The sequence below is a fragment of the Pteropus medius genome, unplaced genomic scaffold (assembly GCF_902729225.1).
Source record: "Pteropus medius unplaced genomic scaffold, Ma_sr-lr_union100, whole genome shotgun sequence".
Taxonomy (NCBI): domain Eukaryota; kingdom Metazoa; phylum Chordata; class Mammalia; order Chiroptera; family Pteropodidae; genus Pteropus; species Pteropus medius.
Window position 1 is genome coordinate 782,323 of NW_024351730.1, and position 20,596 is coordinate 802,918.

The 20,596-nt window shown below is 39.6% G+C and overlaps 1 protein-coding gene across 19 annotated transcripts in view; it reads right to left on the reverse strand.

Annotated features, from left to right (window-relative positions):
- Positions 1-758: 758 nt before the first annotated feature.
- The window catches only part of RBM47 (RNA binding motif protein 47), a 143,340-nt gene continuing 123,502 nt past the window's right edge, over positions 759-20,596 (reverse strand). For 17 of the 19 annotated variants that reach the window (XM_039845037.1, XM_039845035.1, XM_039845036.1 and 14 more), the window contains 4 exons: positions 11,621-12,783; positions 10,565-10,771; positions 7,919-8,124; positions 759-3,425 (listed from right to left, as the gene is read on the reverse strand). In XM_039845037.1, coding sequence (XP_039700971.1) covers positions 3,186-3,425; positions 7,919-8,124; positions 10,565-10,771; positions 11,621-12,752 — 1,785 coding nt within the window. In that variant the 5' untranslated portion in view covers positions 12,753-12,783 and the 3' untranslated portion in view covers positions 759-3,185. The remainder of the gene's footprint in view (positions 3,426-7,918; positions 8,125-10,564; positions 10,772-11,620; positions 12,784-20,596) is intronic. The other 2 variants (XM_039845019.1, XM_039845021.1) reach the window with 2 other exon arrangements.

The window sequence follows — 20,596 nt, forward strand, 5'->3', positions numbered from 1 at the left end:
TCATGCTGTAGCCACTGTAGCACCCATGGCAAAGCCTGGCATCTCGTAGAGTGCAATGTACATTTCGTATGATTGTTAATTCTTTTGCTAAAGAGATCAATTAAACTGTGTGTGTGATTCAGCAAATTGAAGGGCATCTGTACTTTCCTCCTAGAACAAGAAGAAATCAGCAAAACTTGTTGCCCTTGAAAATATTGCCTAATGATTTGTCATCTTGGAAAGTTTCCCAGCCTCTTCTGCCTCTAAAAGACTTTTATCTTTTTAAGAGAAAGCAGAAGTTAGTATTCCATGAAATGTGGATCGGGAGGCAGCAAGACTAACAAGGTAAAACTGTTAATCAATGGCAAAACCACGTGGGGCAATTTTTAGAAGTAATTCCATTGACAACCCATCACTTTCCCTTAAATCATTTGATTGGCTTTGTTGATAGATACTCTTGAAAGTTAGTGATGATTTTTAGAGAAAAGGGAAGGAAGTGTTCTGCTAACCCTGCTATATACTGTGAAAAGGAGAAAAAGAAGGCTTTGGTTTCCGATGAAGTGACCAATATTCAGGTCACCCCAGCACTTTCATGAAACCACCAAACAATTCAATGTCACATCAACTGCCTCCATTTAGAGTTCTGAGTGTAAAGCTGGTTTTTCCAGCTGAAAATATTGAATTAGTCCATTCCTTCTACTCTTTAAAGGTTTTTCTAATTTTGTTAGGGGAAAAAAAAGTCGGTATAAAAAAACACAATGTAAAATATGGTCTTGAAATTGCTTTAAAGAAAGCTTTATTTGCTACATACATCCTAAGAATGTACTGTAAATGGAGCAAGATCTAAATTCAAAAGCTTTCAAATACAAAGTAACTAAAGATAACTAAACTGCTAGCATATTTGAAAACAGAGAACTCTAAAGCTTTTTTTTTTTTTTTAACATTTATATTGTTTGTTCTTAACCCTAAAAAAAAGTTCACATTTCCAAGTTATAAACTTACCTCAGTAGTGTATGTGAAATGGTTTTGAAATAGAAACAGCTAAGAGGCTCACTGATACTTAACTGGCTATGTCACCAACATTTGTCTTTAAGGTAGTTTGGTATTTGCCATGTTAAGATATCATTTTTTTGTCTTTATTACTTTTTTCCCCCTAATAATTTACAGGCACATGTAAAATACAGTAAGACCACTGGGTCAGAGTCTTATCCAGTGAACCAGTGTGACAGTCCTACATTGGAAGGAAAGTACCTCTTTCGCACAGTCAAGGGATGAAGATCTGATCCAAATTGCATTTTGTTGGATTACTCATTCCAACAGATTCGAGTTTGGATGAAGCTTGCTGGGTACATCATCAAGAACATTGCACAATTACTTTATGTCACTTAAGAACGATGGAAAGGAATGTTAGGAATGTTTAAAGGCCTTTGCAGGCACTCAGTAATTTTACAAAATAAATAAATATTGCTTATATATAAAAAATTTATCCCACCCTAAGATGAGGGGGTGAAAAAGGCATTTGGGAGTCTCTTAATTTAAAATTTAAAACAATATAAAATATTTGTTAATGGCACGATCCTATTATTTACCCACAAATAAGAATTCCGCTATCAGCAAAAATTCAGTGAGTTGGAAAGATTTTATGGATTTCAAATATGACATAAAAACACAACTGTTACTTGCTACATATTGCACACTTCACTTCCTTGATAGAGCCTTTAAAAAATTCCACAATGATGTATTTCATAAAGTAGATGACAATCTTAACATTTTACTGTATTTTACATTCACTCTGCTAAACAAAAGCTTTTAAAAAGGCACAAAACACTGCAACGATATATTTACTTCCTAATAAAACAAAACTTTTTAATAACATTGAAATAAAATGGTTTCATTTTGCATTAAACTATATACCATGTACTTCTGCAACATAAAACAACTAAAAAGGAACATTAGGAGATATTTACAAACTATCTTTTAACTCCTGCAGGTCTCTCCTCCTGCTGCAAAGGAGGAAAGCCCTGATCAATAAACATTATATTTCCAACACCCTTGACAACCAGATATTTTGCAAGAAACATGATAAGGTACCTAGAAGCATAACTTTCTGCAACAAGAGTCTTTGTGGGCCTTGTCTACAGTAACATTCACTGTCTATATAAACTCACTTCAAAAATGAATGAAATATAAGCATTAGAAAAAGAATTGAAGTTTTATATTGGACAATTAAATAACTATGCAAAGATGTCTTATGCAAACTGTTAAAATCTTGCACTTATACATACTGCTATTGAAAATACCTACCCAACCAAAACAACAACAACAACAACAACAAAAAACAACAAAAACCCAAGAAGTAGTATAAAAGCCATCAATGTTTTCTCTATTAGAGTAATTCTTTGCCCTAGACTTGCCATAAAGGGAGGTGGGATTGGGGATAGGAGGAGAGGATGAGTAGGAGAGTGAAGAGAGAACATGTTTAAGAGCAAAGACACATAGAAAATGACCAGGGGTCCCAGGTAATGGTGGCAGGTGAAGGCTTTCCAGTGTTTAGACTTAGAAGTGTGACAAGTCTTTCCAATGCTGGCTTAAGGAGAGATCAAGTGTTTAATTTCTTTAAAAATAGAACCATCATGGATAACACATGGTAACACTGTCAACCCTTAATGCCAGCAGAAAATTTAAAATTGCACTTTCCAGTATAACTTTTAAAATAACGCTTTATGTAGTATTTTTAAAGCACTAGTATCTTTAAATATTGAATATATTTTTCAAAATAGTTCCCTAGCTGCTCAAACGTGCTTTTAATATATAGTTGAAATATTATTGAAGGTACTACAAAATAGAAATCTCTGGAGTGCAGAAGTTAAGAAAATAACCTTCATACTGAAAATATATCCTTAAAAATATAAAAACAAAACTCTATACAAATGTACTATAGCATACAAATTTTTAAGAGATGGTATTAAGGCAAGAACCATTGCAAGTCTCTTAGAAATGTATGAACACAGGCCTCCTAAATTGAAAATAGTCTTAAAAAACTAGTGAAAACTTCATGTATATAAAATATTTCAGTATGATATTTGATTACATTCTTCACTTTCAGGTTTCATGTGTGTGCTAATCCACCATGTTCTTTCTTCATAAATAGTAAAGTGTTCCTTCAGTGGTAGTTTTACGGTCTGCCTCCGCTCTCATTATCAGAATCAGTATGTCTGGTAGACGTCATGAATGGGAACCTGAATAGCAGCAGCAGGGAAGGCCTGAGGTATATAGCCTGCATATCCTCCATAAACAGCGGCAGCAGCTGCCGCATTCTTTTGTAGTGTGGTGATCGTGGCTGTGGCTGGAGCAGCAAATGGGACATAACTGGCCCCGTAGATCCCAGCAGCGGGAATTCTCTGAACATTTGGAGCCATTGTGTATACTGGGGTTATTGGGCGGCCCTGAGGAGGAGAGAAAAAAAGATTCTTTATTGATCACTTATAGGTATCTATCCCATTTAGTCATCCATTCATTTAACAACTGCATTCATTCAACTCCCAGAAGTAAAAACAAAGGTTTCCACTGGGGTGGGAAAGGGAGCAGGGGTAGAAGGGTAAACAAATAACAATTATTGCAGGGGCCTGTGAAAGGAGCCATAAGCCAAGATGGGGCTGCATCCTCAAGGTTCATTCAAATTCAAATTCAACTAGTGTAAGAGAACCGGAATCCTAAGGGAAAATTTAAGTACTCTAGAATTTCTACCCAAGGAGCTAGAGAAGGGAGTTAAGAATTTACTTTTGACACAGTTGATTTCATTGTAATTAAAAATAAGTATTTTTCCTAAAATACATGCCAGCTATCTCAAATCATATGTAACTGAAGGAACATGATGTTTCAAAAATGAAGAGAACAGACTGACAACTTTATGGAACAAAGTGTATAGGTCTTCAAAGGGGCAGGGGGCAGTCCTAGTCTTTAAAAAATTGTGGCCACACACAATTTCCAACAAATGTGATGGTTTCAACCATCTCTCACCTAAGATATAGCACTACTATATCTACAAATTGTTGTAGAAGTTTAGGGAAGGAACTAACTAATTTGGGGTTATCAGAGAAAGCATCTCAGAAGCAGAGACATTTGAGCTAGGTTTTGAAAGATAAGTTTTCACATGAGGAAGAAGGCAAGCTAACTATGGCTGCCTCACTGCAGATGCCACCACTGACTGTAAAAGTCCCTGCTCCTTCCTTCTTTCTACTTCAAAGTGTAACATACTGTTTTTTAGAGCAAATAGGCATAAAAAGGGAAGACTGTGGTTCAGTATTTCCCAGAGTGTTTGCTATGGAAAAGGAGATTTTTGGTAAAATAAAACATGCACTTAACAAAATATCTGGTGCACTTTATCTTCCACAGAATGACCTTTAGCAAATGCCGCTATGGTCTCTATGTCTTAATGCGTCTTCGAATAAGAAATTCAGGATATATAAAATGGACAATTAGATTTTAAAAAATATTTCCTCCTGGAGTTTTATAAAGGAGTAAGTTATCATTCCTTTACAAAATTTGCAGATTAGAGTCATAAAATCATGTTCAAAGGAACTTCATAATCTGAGTCATTTTTTCAATTGTAACCAAAATAATAATTATGCTACTAATAACAATAGATATTATGGTCTTCCAGGCACTATTCTAAGTGCTTTATTTTTATGAGATTATTGAATCATCACAATCACCAATGAAGCTGACACTTTTATTAGGTAGCTAGTCAGACATGAGAGAGAGGGAACAAAGGAATAGAGGTCCAGCCCAGACACCGCCCAAAGAACACCCTATTGGTAGTTAAAGAATCCCTCCTGCAACCCCAGGGACAAAGGACAGGAGGGCCATAACCTATAGCTGGTTTAATCCAGACACAGACACCGGTGCAGAAGGTATTATCCTAACCTTCCCACAACCTAAGCCTCATTATAGCATCATAATACCACGTTTATACCCGGAAGTTAATGAATCTGGTAACAGACTGAATTCTGGGTAAGCACAAGCACACTAGGCAAAGAGTTACATAGCAGCCAAGTGTCAATCAAAATGACCTCACGTACCAATCACTAGGAACACCTTTGTAAACATTTACCACTGCCCAAATATAATTCAGACCCTCCTACTAACTGTATTGTTACAGCTCTCTTCACTGAAACTCTGCTCCTCCCTTGGAGCATGCTCTGTCTTTCTAAAATATACTTTTAATAAATCTTCTCTAAATCTCACTGACCTGTGATTCGTCACTGCGTCAGTGGGGAAGAACAAAGGAAAAATGCTAATTATACTTCTGCGTTGTTTCCCCCCATGCTGCTGGGGTGACACTGAAGTTCAAATCAATCCCAAACAGTAACACATTTATTATATGGAGAGGTTTGGATGTGTTAAATGACTTGCTCAAGGTGATACAGCTTTTAAACAGTGAGACTCTGGAACCTGCACTTTTAGCCTACATTATCTTGCCTCCTACAACCTAGAACAATGAATATCTCATTGGCAACACTTTACAGCCAGGGAGAAAAACTTCAGAACTGGGAAGACTGTGGCTCATAGCAAGGCGCAATCATTTCCCAATGAGTGGGCATATATTTATGACAATGAATGCGAAAGGGAGGAAACTGCAGGGAGGACATCTGAGAGAAACTTTTCCGTATGTTACAGTCCAGCCCAACACTGGGCTCAGGTGGGTGTGATGGAGTGAAGTTGAGTGTGGGGATTTGGGGGTGAGGGAGAGAAAAAGACCTGTGTTCCCTCCCCTCAAAGAGGAATGGTTATTCTTGCTTTGCTCATACCATTTTGTTGTGAAGATTGAGAGAAACTTTGAGAAATCAATTTCAAAAAAAAAAAAAATGACATTCTATACCAATAAATATTTTCTGTATTACTTATAAAGGCTATCTGACATTTTTGGATATAAAATGGCTAAGCAGGAACATCCCTGAGCACCTGCAGGACAGGATGATAGGTGTTCCACAGGAAGGTTCTGAAAGCTGTGCTGGAAACTGATTTCCCTTCTGTGGCTCCACTCGGAAAGGTGTTCCATTCACCAACCAGTATGTTCCATTCACCAACTAGCAGTGCTTAAAATGCTCCTATTGTGGCTCCAATTCGGCAGAGAATATAGAGGGGGCAGAGAACTGAACATGGCAGAGAACCCAGGTCAAAGAATTCAGAGGCAGGACACAGAGTACTTAGATTTGAGGGAGAGCACCGAGGCCAGACACACTCAAAGAAGCCATTCCCAGGTTAAAAAGTAAGCAGGGCCAGGCAATCTGCAAAATATATTAAAGGAAAAATCTCCAAAGAAATCAACTGATAATGACTGAATATTGAAAAATTCATAAGCAAAGCCTTTGAATAAAGACCCTTACGGTGACATCCAGTACAGACTGATGCAAGGTAGAAATAGTTTCCTATTCAGAACATGATTATGAGGCCTGGAATTTGGGCCTGACCAGAACTGAAGCTACATGCCAAAGACAAAAGTTCACAAGTTTCTCAGTAAAGAGGAATTAGAAATTATTACCAGAATTCTACCGAGTATTGCTTGTAGGTAACTGTAGATATTTACGGTCCAAAGTAATACTTTGGACTTAGCTGTTACTCTATAGTATGAGTTATTTACAACCTATTCCTTTTTTTTTCCTTGGCTTTAGGAAGTCCCAAGTTAAAGAATATTTGATGACCTATTGATAGGTGAATAAACTTTAACCTTTCAGAATAATGCAGTCAAGACTGGTACTCAAGTGGGCAAAAGAAAGTAAATAGCACCCTACCGTGCCTGGCTCTGTTTCAGCATTATAAAGGAGTGTGTGCAAAATATGGATTCTAGAATCCCAGATCAGTTCTGTGAATTGAAATCTTCTGGGGTTTCAGTCTAAGAATCTGTTTTTTAAACAGGTTCCCTGAGTAATTCTTATTCAATTAGATAAGAGACCCTGAGCCTGAGTATTTGTGCTTGTTGAATAATAAGGTATTTGAGATTCACTACCTCACAAAGAATAGCTTTAACAAGATTTTTCTTCTGTTTGGATGAATGACTTGTCACTCATAGGTATTCCATATGTGCTATGCACTGAAGATACAAAGAAATATAAGACATAGCTCTTGGTCTAGAAGAGCTTCATTTTAATTAAGGTGATAAAACATATTGGCAGTCATGTGCCAAGTAATACTGTAGGTAATGAGAAGTGCAAGGGAGATGACTTCCATGGCTAAGTGGATGGGAAAGAATCAACAGAAGAGATGAGACTGAAAAAACCACAGATAAAAGAACGCGATGAGCAAAGGTAGGGAAGGAGGCTGGAATGGTGAGACTGGCCTGGGAGGAGATTTAGGAATGATGGATATGACTGAAGAAGGGCATTAAGTATAGATTTTTATAAAGTCTCATACATCTACATCTCTTCAAATATTTCTCTCTCCATGTACAAACATACTTATGTATGTATACAATATACGCATATGTATATGTTCACACACACATACACATGCAAAAGGAGGAAAGGAAGGAGAGGGAGAGGGAGAACTTAAAAAAAAAAACTTTACTGAACCGCAATTTGGAATGCGAAAATAGGAACTATCTTCCTGGACTTTGTGTGCCAGTGCCTTATTAAGAACACGAGTTAAAAATTATCCAATGTCATAAAAAAAGTATGTACAATACTATGACACTAAGAAAGTACACGTCATTTTTGCATATTGTTTCCCATCTTTAATACAGTGATAATATTACAGTAGTAAAATTATTATTTAAAATTTTTCTGTCACGTCTAAATTTATAATAAAAAATTTTCGGTCACCCAAAGCTATAGTTCTAATGGAGAGCTAGGTACTGAGTAAATTCTCCTGCTGATTAAATGAATCCAAGATATAGAGAAGCCTCACACACAAATTACAAAGACTGTGGCATAAACTCTACCTGGAAAGGTGGTGGCGTTGACACAGCAGGAATGACGGCGGCGGCGGCGGCGGCGGCAGCAGCAGCAGCGGCGCTGGCTGGGTCTGGCTGCACAGCGATGGGGCTGATCATGTGCTCCATTGCATGGATTTTACCATCTTCAATGATTTTAGGAGCTGGAGCTGCCTGAAACATGGAATACTGGGCCCCAATGGCAGGGATGGCCACTGCAAGAGAAGAAAGAGGGAAACACAGGTCGATCACTTTCAGTCACTGAGGAAGGTCCATCACTTTCTCAACGGTATTTTTAAAAACCAAGTTTGGCAGTCATGGGCTTTCCCCTGCTAACTCATGCTCTCTCAGTACAAGTAAGGAGGTGCTACCCAAGAGGAAGAGAGCGGAGGTGGCAGGTAGTCCCCCGACTGTCTTTCAAAAGGGACCACATGGGTCTGATGGAGGCTCCCAACAGATCATCACGGAAGGAAAGTCCAGAGTTAGGTTTCTGCATCAACATTTCCTACTGCTTCTACGGAAAAATCGCATTTTAAATCTTACTTTTGATGTCTTACAGAGCAAGAAAGGGCCTTCTGAAAAAAGTTTCAGACTAAGATGTGAGATCAGAGGCTTTAGGCCCAAGAGTCTAAGAGTGAGCCTACTGGCTCCTTCCTCCTCATTTCCCTCACTCGTCACCAGCCCTGCTGCCCTTTTCACTTTCGGCATGTTTTAGGAAGCAGGTGCTGTTGAGGGTTTCATTCTGAGTTCTCAGAGGTCTGTGTACATCTTCCTCACCCTGTTTCAGATTTCAACATTACCGATTCACAGAAAAATACATAATAAAAAATGGAAAATTCCCTAATTCTCTAATGTCCATTCATAACAGTGAAGCAGTACTGATTGGTTTTTGATGGAAACCTGCCAATTCGAAGACGTTTCTGTGAGTAAAGTCCAAAGCACTCATTTCAACCAGAGATTCAAACGGATGACAGTTATCGAATGTTAATATATGATAGAGATAAAAAGGAAAAAATACCAACCCTGATTTAGGGGAGTCTGTGTTAGTGCATATTGTGTATGTATGTGTGTGTTGAAAGGATAAGCAAGAATATGAAATGTATACACAAGATTATGATACACAAAATATCTTTCCATTTATGTTTTTCCTCCAACTCTATGTATATTTATTCTAATAAAAGCTGACTTAATATAAGGTAAAGAGACAAATTTGACTGTAGGCTAACAAATGGCACGACCTTTCAATAAAATATACCTAAAACCTTAACCGAATCTTTTACCTGCCTTTCCAACCATATGGTCTTACACCCAGTTCACTTCACTATTGCACTGTTTCTCCTACAATAAAAAGTTCTAATTTTCCGGATGAATCAGAAATAGAAGCCAAGGGGCTGGGGCTCAGAGAGGGTTATGAGTTTTGGCTACACTGAGGTTGTACTAAGGAACTGGATTGTTCTGGCTGTTAGCCCACAGAAATTTCTACCTCAGGCCACAGGATACCACCATATGCTTAAAGATGGTTTATGAATTCTTTTCTCTAGTTAAACCTTAAGCTACTACAACTTGAAAAGAGGAGTCCTTTTCCCAACAAGTAGAAGTGACAGCTCCTGTCTCCAGGCTCTGTTTCATGGATTTACAGAGAGATACGGGATCAGTTTTACATTGCTTATAATGCCAATGACGTTTATAAGGAAATTCAGTCTAAGGAGTCTCTTAACTGCAGAAACTGTAGATTTTTTTCACAGGCAAAAAACCCAAAATAAAACAAAAACAACCCATTATCACTGGATTAATTCAAAAGAAAGCTCTACTAGGAAGATGCTTTTAAGCCCTATGTGGCCAATGCAAACCTATGCCCCAAATACAGATTCCTAGACTCTGTTTTACCTAGAAGGAGCTAACCAGGAGAAAATCAGAGTAGCTGAGATTCAAAGTGAGAACTCTTTCAAAAAGTTCTTCAATCTACCCCCCATGAAACCAGGAAGAGGTGTGGAGGAGGCTCACTCTACTACCCATAACTGGATTTTCCATGTGTTTGGATTCCTGTGTGGTGTGGGCTGTTAGGGAATTTGTGCTACACTCACACACAGTGGTGTTAAATAAAGTTCCTTGCAGGATCAGAAAGAACACCTGTTTCACCAACAGGCACTAACAAATGTTGGCAAACAGGTTTGTGAGGCCTGGAAGTGAAAGCAAAGTTCAGGTCTCAGGCATGAATTACTTGAGCGCCCCTACTCCCAATCTACTGATCCAGCAAGAGGAGGAAATGAGTACTGAGAATTAGAATCCAGATAATTACCAGCTAAAAAAAATTTCACCACTGCCTTGTTCCCAGGTGTTCTGGTTTATTAAGACCATAACAAGGAACAAGTAGTGCTACTGGCTCCTGAAAGGGAATTTTTGACAACTCTCGGAATGGCAATAAGCTGCATTCTCTGGTTTCTGATGGCTGGGGTAGAAATAGGCTTGAATGAGGAAAAGACAGTTTTTAACTGGTAGGAGATACAGAAGAGCCTCACATTCTCCCCCACTCCCAACTCTGCATACTAATAGAAGAATCCACCACAGATGAAAGAGCCCAAGGTAGGGGTCACTTCAAAGAGAGGGCTGAGGTTTAGGCTGAATGGATGTGTTCTGGCTCTGGTTTATACTGACCTGTACCAGGTTTAATGGCAACTGGATTGACAGTAGAGATTTCCAAATTCGGTACAAGTTCGTATCCTTTTTCTTGCTGCTTTCCTTTCCCTTCATGATATCGGCTATATATACCACGGCCGGCAGAATATCCCCCGAGGTAGGAACCCCTGGGCCCTGGGGCTCTGTTGCCAGCCGCACCTCGACCCCGGCCTCTTAAGCTGCCTGCTTATAATAACAACACAAAAAAAGATGAGCAACCAACAGTGACAGTACAGGAGGCAGACCTAACTAAAGGTTTGTAGCATTTAGGTGTTTGCCCCGAGTCTTATATTGCAGGGGGCTACACCTTTGCTCTTCAATGAGCTGGTAAAGATGTTTCAAACATTCTATTCCAGCCTAGATTCACATCTTAAGTATGTCTATTTGATGCAAGAGATGAACTTGCAGGGTGAGTTCCTAGGATTGCAACTGCGTTTCAATTAAAGAAAAATGTTCAGATTGTAAAAAAGAACCGAAAGAGGATCTGCTGGTTCACTTTCCTCATTTCATGCATGAGAAAACAGGCCTAGGGAGGTTAGAGACTGAGTAAAGTCACGGAGCCAGTTAATCCGAGAGCAGGCCCCAGAACCTGGGTATTTTGTTTCCCAGAGTAATGCTTGGTTTTATTGTATCCTAGCCAATGATTTAAAAATGAACAAAAAAACCAAACCAACAGTGTGCACCCTACTCTCCAACATTCTAAAGCTGTAATTTCACAAGTAGGTTTGAACCTAAGTACACAGAGACTAGCCCCCAACTGGGTAAGCCATGGAAAGGCAGTATGCAAGAGACTGCACACCCCCATGATTTTACCGCTCACCCCATGCATAGGACTGATCTGTGTTTCTCTCAGTGCTATAGAAGTGAACCCCTTAAGTGCCAGGAAAGAACTGAACCCAGAACTGACACCCAAAGAGGGGTGAAAAGGGGGTTAGCGTCCACTATCCGTCAATTACGGCCACAAAGCCACTGTCACTGCCCGCCTAGTAGATGTGGCTCTCGGGGGGCCTACTCAGAAGAAGAGCCCCCACTAACCTTTCACGAAGTAGTCCCTGTTGGGCCCGACCAGCGCGTTGTAGGGGTAGCCGTAGTAGGCCAGCGTGTAGGGGTCACAGGAGTACACGTAGCTGGGCTGCTGCGCCGCCGCCGCCGCCTCGGCCGCGCCGCCGCCTTTGGCCGCCTTCTGGTAGCGGGAGTACTGCTCCTTGTCCACGGGCTTGGCCAGCGTCACCTCGAGGCACGAACCCTCCAGCTCAGTGCCGTTGAGGTTGTTCATGGCGTGAACGGCGTCCTCGCGGCTGGCAAAGTGCACGAAGGCATAGTCGCGGATCTTCTTGACACGCTCCACGCAGCCTGGGTTGAACTGGCCGAATATTTTCTTGATGGTGTCCTCTGTGGTCTCGATCATGAGGTTCCGCACGTAGAGGATCTTGACTGTCTCCATCACGTCCTCGTCCACGTCGATCTCAGGCTCGGCCCAGTCCACGGCGATCTGGTGACCCCACAACTGGATGCGGCCGGGCATGAGCTTGCGGCGCGCCATGGCGGCGGCGCGGTGGCTCTCATACTCCACGAAGGCGAAGCCGCGGTTCTTCATCTTGTCGGCCGCGCTGGCATAGACGATCACGTCGAGCACGCCCTCGGTGACCTTGGCGATCTCCTCCAGGATCTCCTCGCGCTTCTTCATTTTGGGGATGCCGCCGATGAAGAGGCGGCAGTTGTCCACGCTGCAGCACACGCCGAGCAGGCGGCCGGGGCGGATCTCGTAGTTGTTGAGCTCACGCACGGCGCGCTTGGCCTCGTTCTTGTGGCAGTACATGACGAAGGCGTAGCCGCGGTTTTTGCCGTCGAAGTCCATCATGAGACGCAGCTCGTAGATGCGGCCCACGGCCTCGAACACCGGCACCAATTCGTCCTCGTACACGTCTCGCGGGATCTTGCCCACGAAGACCTCGCAGCCGCGTTGCGGGTGAGCGCCCTCCCAGCCGGGCGGCGGGCCGCCGTACTTGCGCTGCCCGTTCTCCTGCACCATGCTGTAGCCCGTGCGCTCTAGCAGCGCCAGCAGCGCCGCCTCGTTCGGCGCGCCAGCCACGCCCTCGGGCACCTTGGCGGAGGACGCGGCGGTGGAGTCGCTGCTCATGGCTGCAGTGGAATCCTCTGCGGTCATAATGTCAAAGGCATCCACGGCTGGCGAAAACCTGAGGGAGGCAGGGGGAGGGTGAGTGTGGAATCTGCACCGAGTTGCGCCAGAACTTGACTCCCTCCACCCCCTTTTTGTTGAAGACATCCAAGACTCATGCTTAACCATGAGGTGGTTAAATGAGAAAGAAGATGGACACTGCTCTGGAAACGCAGCAGCTCTAAAATAGTCTACATTAGTCAAGTTGTTTTGCAGGAAAAACCAGAAGTGACTCGGAAAAAGAGTCGGAATGAGCGAGTACTTCCGCTTAACTAACAACTCTGAATATCTTTCGCTCAATACCCGCACCCTCAACTCAGATTGATTCCCTTTTATAGCATTTTACCCCATTTATTTCTTTGGCAGACAAAGCCTCTTCCTTTGCTTTTTAAAAAAGAATCTTTTTCATTTAGTAATGAAAATAGAGCAATGTATTTACACTGTTAAGGAAAACTTTCAGGTGTTATTATACTAGATAGATACAAGGAAGAAATGGTACATCCACACTTTCCAGGACTTGGCCCAGGAGCTGTGGTAAAGAGTGGCTTAGTCGGATTTTTATGGTGCCATTCAAGCAAAATTCTTGGTATGAGCCAGTCGTGGCTTTAGAATCAGTCCACAAGAGATTAAGTTCAAACAGGGGACTTTTGAAGCAGCTACTACCTGGTAAACCACACTGCAGTTCTCACAGAAGTGTCATATGTGACGATATCATTAGTTCCAATTTGTCTATGGGGAAGTAGGCTCAGAGAGGTTGGGTAAATTGCCCGTTTCACACAGCAAATATCAGCTCCTACCAGGACTTTATTCCAATTTGTCTGGCTCCAGATTCTCTGTTCTTCTAAACCGGTGCCGTGTAATAGAACTTTCTAAGACTAGTCAGTCACTTGTGACTGACTACTGAGCACTTGAAGTGGGCGCTAATATGAATGATGAACTGAGTTTTTTATTTTATTTAAACTAATTTAAAATTAAATAGCCACATATGACAGTGCAGGTCTAAACTGTACCACCTTCACTCATATAGCTCAGGACTCTGTGGAAATGATTTTAAAGTATACAATATGATTATCACTAGGGGCTGCATACTGTGCTTTTGTAATGAAAGACTCTGCCTTTAAAAAAATGAAGTTTATTTCACTTATTGGACTATAAAAGTATTCAAGTTAATTTTATGGATGATTAAGAAAAGTAAATAAATCATTCCTAATTCTGCTACCGGGTGATAACCAAAATTAAACCTATCTTTTTTTTTTTTTTTAATAGGTGTTTTTTTGGGGTGGGGGGAGTAGAGCTTGGCTTCTAACAAATTGATATCCTGCTGCTTTACTTCATTTTATAACCATTCTTCCATGGTCTTAAAACTTTTTGTAAGAACAATTTTTAATGGCTGCATAAGTTTTCATCATTTACCTGGAACCTGGAGCATTATTTATTTTTAAAACTTTACCACTAGGAACTATATACAAGAGTATTAAGGAAAATTTGAAGGTTAGTTAAATTCATCTAAAGAAAAAACAAGACAAAACAAATTATTGCCAGCCGGCCAAGCCAACACTCCTCTGGTTTACTTGCTGTAACATTAGGAGGCAGTATAGTGTAGTGGGCAAGTGTGGCCTCTGAAGCCAGACTGCATGGTTGTGTGGGAATCCTAGCTTTAACACTTCCTAGTTGTATGACCTGAAGCAAGGATACTTAGCTGCTCCATGCCTCAGTTTCTTCATCCAAAGAATAGGAGCAATGATGACAGTATTAATATAAGTTGAGAGGAATGAGTTAATACATGCACAGCACTTTGAACTGTGCCTAGAAGATGGTAAATGCTCAGGAAATGTCAGTTATTATCTTTCATCCAAACTTGTGGGTAAAACTTCAAATCAAGTCTTTCAATTTTAGAGTAATTTGACATTTTCTCAGTTCTTTAAAAAGATCCGTTTGATGTGGCTTCTACTCTTATTTTTTATTTTCTTTGCTCTTCAAGTGCTTGAAAACTGGGTTGACAACACAACTAGTTATGAAGTTTTTTTCTAGTATAAATTTGAAAATGATACATTAGTTCCTACAATTTCAAGTTGAAACAAAAATTTCAATATCACATTTGAATATAAAGATCTTTTCCTCCTTCCAAGTGAAAAATAAGGATACATTCTTAACATTGTACAAATACATACATTTTTATAATCTGTGCCTGGGAAGGCAATGCTAGGTAGATATATATAAGTATGTATGAGGTAATTCAAGATCTTACATGCTGTACTACATAAAACATTGACTAAAGTCCAAAGGAATAGACTTTATCGCTTTGCTGAGATATGTGCAGCTGATTTTGTGTTTGTAATTGTACTTTGAAACTACCATTTTACACACAAAGTCATAACGGTCAGGCTATGAGAGTCAATTCCAACTCCATTAAATTCTTCAAAAATTGTTTGCTTTCAGTCTGAAATCTGCTGGTATCAGTAACATAATTCTCATTTAAAATAGTTATAGCTTATTTCTTATAGCTATGAACCAAGAAAAGCCCTTTTTCCTGAGCTTTCGTCATCAGGAATACATGAAATCATGTTACCAGCCCTCTTTCCCTTTTTGTTTTGGCTATTAGGAAGTTCAGGATTGAATTTTAGTAACTATATAAGACATTACAACACAATCTCAAGTTCATCTAATTTTGGCTTATAGTTTCATTTTTTTAGTCTTCCATATTTCCAATGCCATGAGTTTAGCTATTTGTATTATTAATCTTATTGTTTACATATGCTTAGAAGCCATCTCACATAATTTGAGCTGGGAGAGTTGAATAAATGCAAACATGCACACACACGTGCACACACACATGCATATATAAAGCTAATTTGCACCAGATATTGACTGATTAATGTAGTATCTAAACTATCTTTTACATAACCATAACATTGACATAAAAACAAATGAGAACCACAATGAGATACTGCTTCACACCAATCAGCATGGCTATTATTTAAAAAAATAAGTGTTGGCGAGAATGTGGATAAATTGGAACAGTTGCACATTGCTGGTGGGAATGTAAAATTGTGCAGCCGCTGTGGAAAATAGTATGGTGGTTCCTCAAAAACTTATTTACAGAATTATCATACGACCTACGAATTCCAATACTGGGTTTATACCTCAAAGAACTGGAAATCGGGTCTCAGACAACATTATTCACATTAGTAAGAAAGCTGGAAACAAACCAAATGTCCATTGACACATGAATGGATAAAAATGTGGTATGTATACACAATGGAATATTATTAAGCCTTAAAAAGGAAGGAAATTCTGACACACACAACATCTTGGATGAACCATGAAGACATTATGCTAAGTGAAATAAGCCAGACAGAAAAGGACAGATATTGTACAATCCCACATATATGAAGTACCCAGAATAGTCAAATTCAGAGAGACAGAAAGAAGGTGGTTGCCAGCAACTGGGGAAAGGGAGAATGGGGAATTAGTGTTTATTGGGTTTTTAAGGAAAAGAACAACAATGTGAATGTACTTAATGCCACTGAACTGTACACTTAATAATGGCAAAAATAATTTTGTTATGTATATTTTACCACAATAAGAAAAAACAAAAACAAAACAAAAACAAAACAAAAAAAACAAAAGTGGGAAGGCTCAGAGGTGCAAAAAGGACAAAAATAAGATTCCATAAAATTAGGATTTCTTTGGAGGCCATTTAAAAAATGGCACATTGAGTCAGTTTAACACATTCAAGAAAATCTTATGGTCTACAAACTCTATTCTCTCCTTATCTTCATAGCTAATATAAAAAAGTTAAATTATATGGTGTGCTACACAATGAATTTGAGGCCAAAGGCTTAGATACATAAAAGATAATTTTTAATGTCTTAAAAAAGGAAACTAAACAGTTAATATGTTTCTCTTAGAGATGTTACAGAATATGTAACTTATTACAGTTAGACTGCTTTAGACCAGGCCTTGGCCCACTATGGCCATGGACCAAATACACCTTGTCATTTGTTTTTGTAAGTAAAGTTTTATTGGAACACAGCTATACCCTTTTATTAAAAATGCATCATCTATGGCTGCTTTTGCACCGCAACGGCAGCATTGAATAGGTCAGACAGAGACTAGAGACTGTATGGCCCACAAAACCTAAAATAATTACTATCCGGCCAGGTATAGAAAAAGTTTGCTGACTTCTACTCTAGGAGATATGCAGAGAACATCGCTGAGGATAAATAATGTAGATTCCTATTGCTAAATATTACAGTCACCTTTTCCTATTTCCTATGCTAAGAGATGACTTAATTTCAGAATCAATTTTTAAATTCTAATGTATTTTAAAGATGGCCTTCTTGAGCTGCTTTTTCTCCCTCATTCTTAGCTGTTTTCCATTTAACTTCATGGTCTAAAGAAAAGATATCTATCTGGTGAAGGTTGATGGCTCAGCTCCTAACACATAAGTGAACAATTTCTTAAGGTTTCAAAAGAGACACAACACAGAGGATTTGTGTCCATTTATTCATTCATTCAACAAATATTTATTGAACACCTACTATGTACCAGGCACTGGTGTACCTTGTTCTCATGGAACTTACCTCACAGTTAACAGAACTAAGAAATTATGCTTCAAATTTAAGAGTTAAGAATTAAGGCATATTGTACTCATGCTCAATGACCAGGATCTGCTTCAAAACAGTTGTACCTCAATTTTATTAACAATTTGTTTCTCATAAGGCTATACTTTCCCAAGTTAAAACCCAGCCCCACTGGAATTGTGCTTTAAAAACCCTCCTTAGGAAGGTGAGAGTGTAAATATGCATATCATGTGTGTGTGTTTTGGGGGGTGCCTGAGAAGTAGTGAAAAATACTATCTTTTGAATGACAGTATTCTTCTTGGGGTAGAGGTATGGACACAATGAATAAGCAGCAGTCTTCATAAACTGAACCTTGTCTATGAATAATAAAAAAAAATCTGGATAAGTGGCATAGACTTACCCAATTTCATCCATTTAACATATGGCAGTTTTTATATGGACTGGATAGTCTGACTTTGGCTTCCTAGTCTGTTGAATAAATGTAGTCTCTAGAATCAGAGAGGCCTAGGTCCAAATCATGGTTCTTCCGCTTGCTAGCTGTGAAACTTTGGGGAAAGCCATTTAACCACATTAAGCCTCGATATTCTCATCTTTAAAATGGTGATAATAGCTAACAATTATTGAATGCCTATTATCTGTATTTAATTCTCTTTAATCCTCACAATGTCTATATGGGATATTAGGATCTTTACCTCATAAAGAAACTGAGGCACAGAGAGATTCAACAGATTTTCAGTTCATGAGCATCAGAGCTGGTATTCAAACCCCAATAGTAAGGCTTATCGTCCATTCCACAGCTGCCCCTAGTGATTCTTACAGGCCTGTGGTGATGGGTAAATAAAATCATCCACGTAAAGCTCCTAGTGTAGAACCTGGTGCTAAGTGCTCAAGAAATGTTAGCATAAGAAATATGAACTAAACTAAGAAAATTTTAAAAAGAAAATATATTTGACCTTGAGGTAAGACTCTTGCCCCTATGTAGGATTCTTGTATTTACAGGGAAACAGGCAAGAGATCATCCTAGCATGCTTTAAACCAGTCAGTATTGGAAGCTTAGCCTGTGACTTCTGGTGTAGACTGGAGTACCAGGCTCCAAGATTCCATTCATAAGCTGTCTGGCAGTGTGATTCTCCACTAGTCATGTGGCTCAGGCATCCAAGTGTAAGCCTGTTTCTCACTTAACCCTTGGCCATAGCAGTTTGCAGAGACTCTTCCAGAAAGAACCTGAAGAGACTTGCTGCACTGGATGCAAAAGGCCCAATCGATCATCCACATGGATGCCAAATCCCCTGAGGCAGGACCCTCCCAACACACAGCCATCCTCCAACATACTAAATACATTAGTGTTCACCAAAGGCTGCTGGCATTAAACGAACACGGCAATATATTTGAAACAAGTCACTTATTCATAGTTTGGCATATAAAAGAGAAAAATATCCTTTTAAATAAAGCTGTTATTATTCTGAACTATCTATCAGCTAGAATTTTTGTTGTCTTTGAGGTTCAGTTTGAGCTTGTCAGGGTAAAGCAAAATGGCAGGGTTAACTCAGACTTAAAGCAGAAATCAAAGATTTGAATTCCCTTCTTAGTACTGGTTCAGAGTATCTTTTAGTGACTCTAACTTTGAACTGGGATGTTTTAGAGGTCAAGGGATACTACTGTACTGGGAAATATTTCTGATGTTTACCAGCCGGTCATTACTTAGGATCCAAAACAAGCATACATTTACTCTAGAATTATCCAAACTACCTGTTAACTTTGGTTCACTCTTCTACGGTGTGTGTGAGAGAGAGAGTAAGATGCAAATTGGAATTCTCGGGAGAGTTTTATTTGCTAACCAACAGACACACTACAATTTGAAGATATACTCAGTGGGGAGCAGTATCTTCTGGCACTATCTGGAGTTTAATTCAGTGGAAGGTTTTAAAATGTATTTATCCAAGACGTACTTCTATCTTTGTTTACGGTTAGATTTCTATTTTGGTGTCCTTTATTCATACCATAAAATTTTTGTCTTTATTAATAGTTGCTTCTTAGGCATGACCTGACATACAAAATGTACAGACATAATAAAATACATATCATACTGGTTTAAAAGCGAAGACTTTGTTGTCAAATAAATTTAAGTTCAAATCATGACTGTGCCAATTCTTATCAGCGTCATACAAGGCAAATTATCTCAGTTCCATTTCCACATTTCTAAATGGTTCCAGTATAGTACCCATTTCAAATGATTTGTTCCAGCATTAAAAGACATTTAATTCCTTTCAGGGGATAAAACTGAAGACCAGCTTCTGCAAAGTTTCCGAGATTCTGCCTCACCCTGAGTGGTTATCTCACTGCCTTGGACAAAGTTGCTACCACCCAATAGAATAAACAGCCGAGAGAGCACTCCCACCAGCAGGCAGGCCTTGGGCACCCAGACATTTCTGACATTTCTGTTACTCTGGAGTTGGAAAGTGTAGAAGCAGTTCTCTCAAAATGGAGGCAGAATACTTGGAATTTACCTGCTGGCCCAAATAATAAGGGGAAGACTGAAGCTCGGGCTTTTTTTTCCTGTCTCATCTGGCAACCTTATTCTATGTGAGGCCATGGCCCTTGGGACATATAAAATCCTCCTATGACTCTCTTATTTAGGTAAAATCCTGAGAGGATAGAGGCAAAGGAATAATGACATTCTGGGCCATACTTTCTGTCCACTCCTGGCTAATCTGAGAAGAGTTAATTCATACTGGGTCTTAAACTATGTTTATGCCTGTACAGATTTCGTTATAGCAAAGCACATCATTCAATGAATGATTGTGTTCAATAAACAGATGCAAAGCAAGGGGCTCACTTTTCCCAGGCATTTCTATCAACACATTCCTGAAAATGAGGCATTTTGCTGTGAGTTCCCAGGGATAAAATCACCCACCGAAAGGGGTGGAGTGGGTTGTCTGCGGGTGTCTGGCAGTATACCAATACCCATTAAGAATCTGTTACCTTGTTTCCTTTAAATAAGCATTACATGTTTATACTTCTTTTCTCAACAGGTTGATGGGGTAATGCTGAAATTAATGAAACCTGTAAATTCGGCACACAACTGCCTCCTTTCCTGAACTCTGAACAAGCAGTAGGAAGGACTTCTAGTTTAGCCCTTTATCTTGGCTCCTTTGACCTAAACCTTTGAGGATGGCAAGAACAGAAAGACTGACCAGCAGACAGATACCAGAAAGGAGAAGGAAGGAGAAGCAGCAATGTATATTG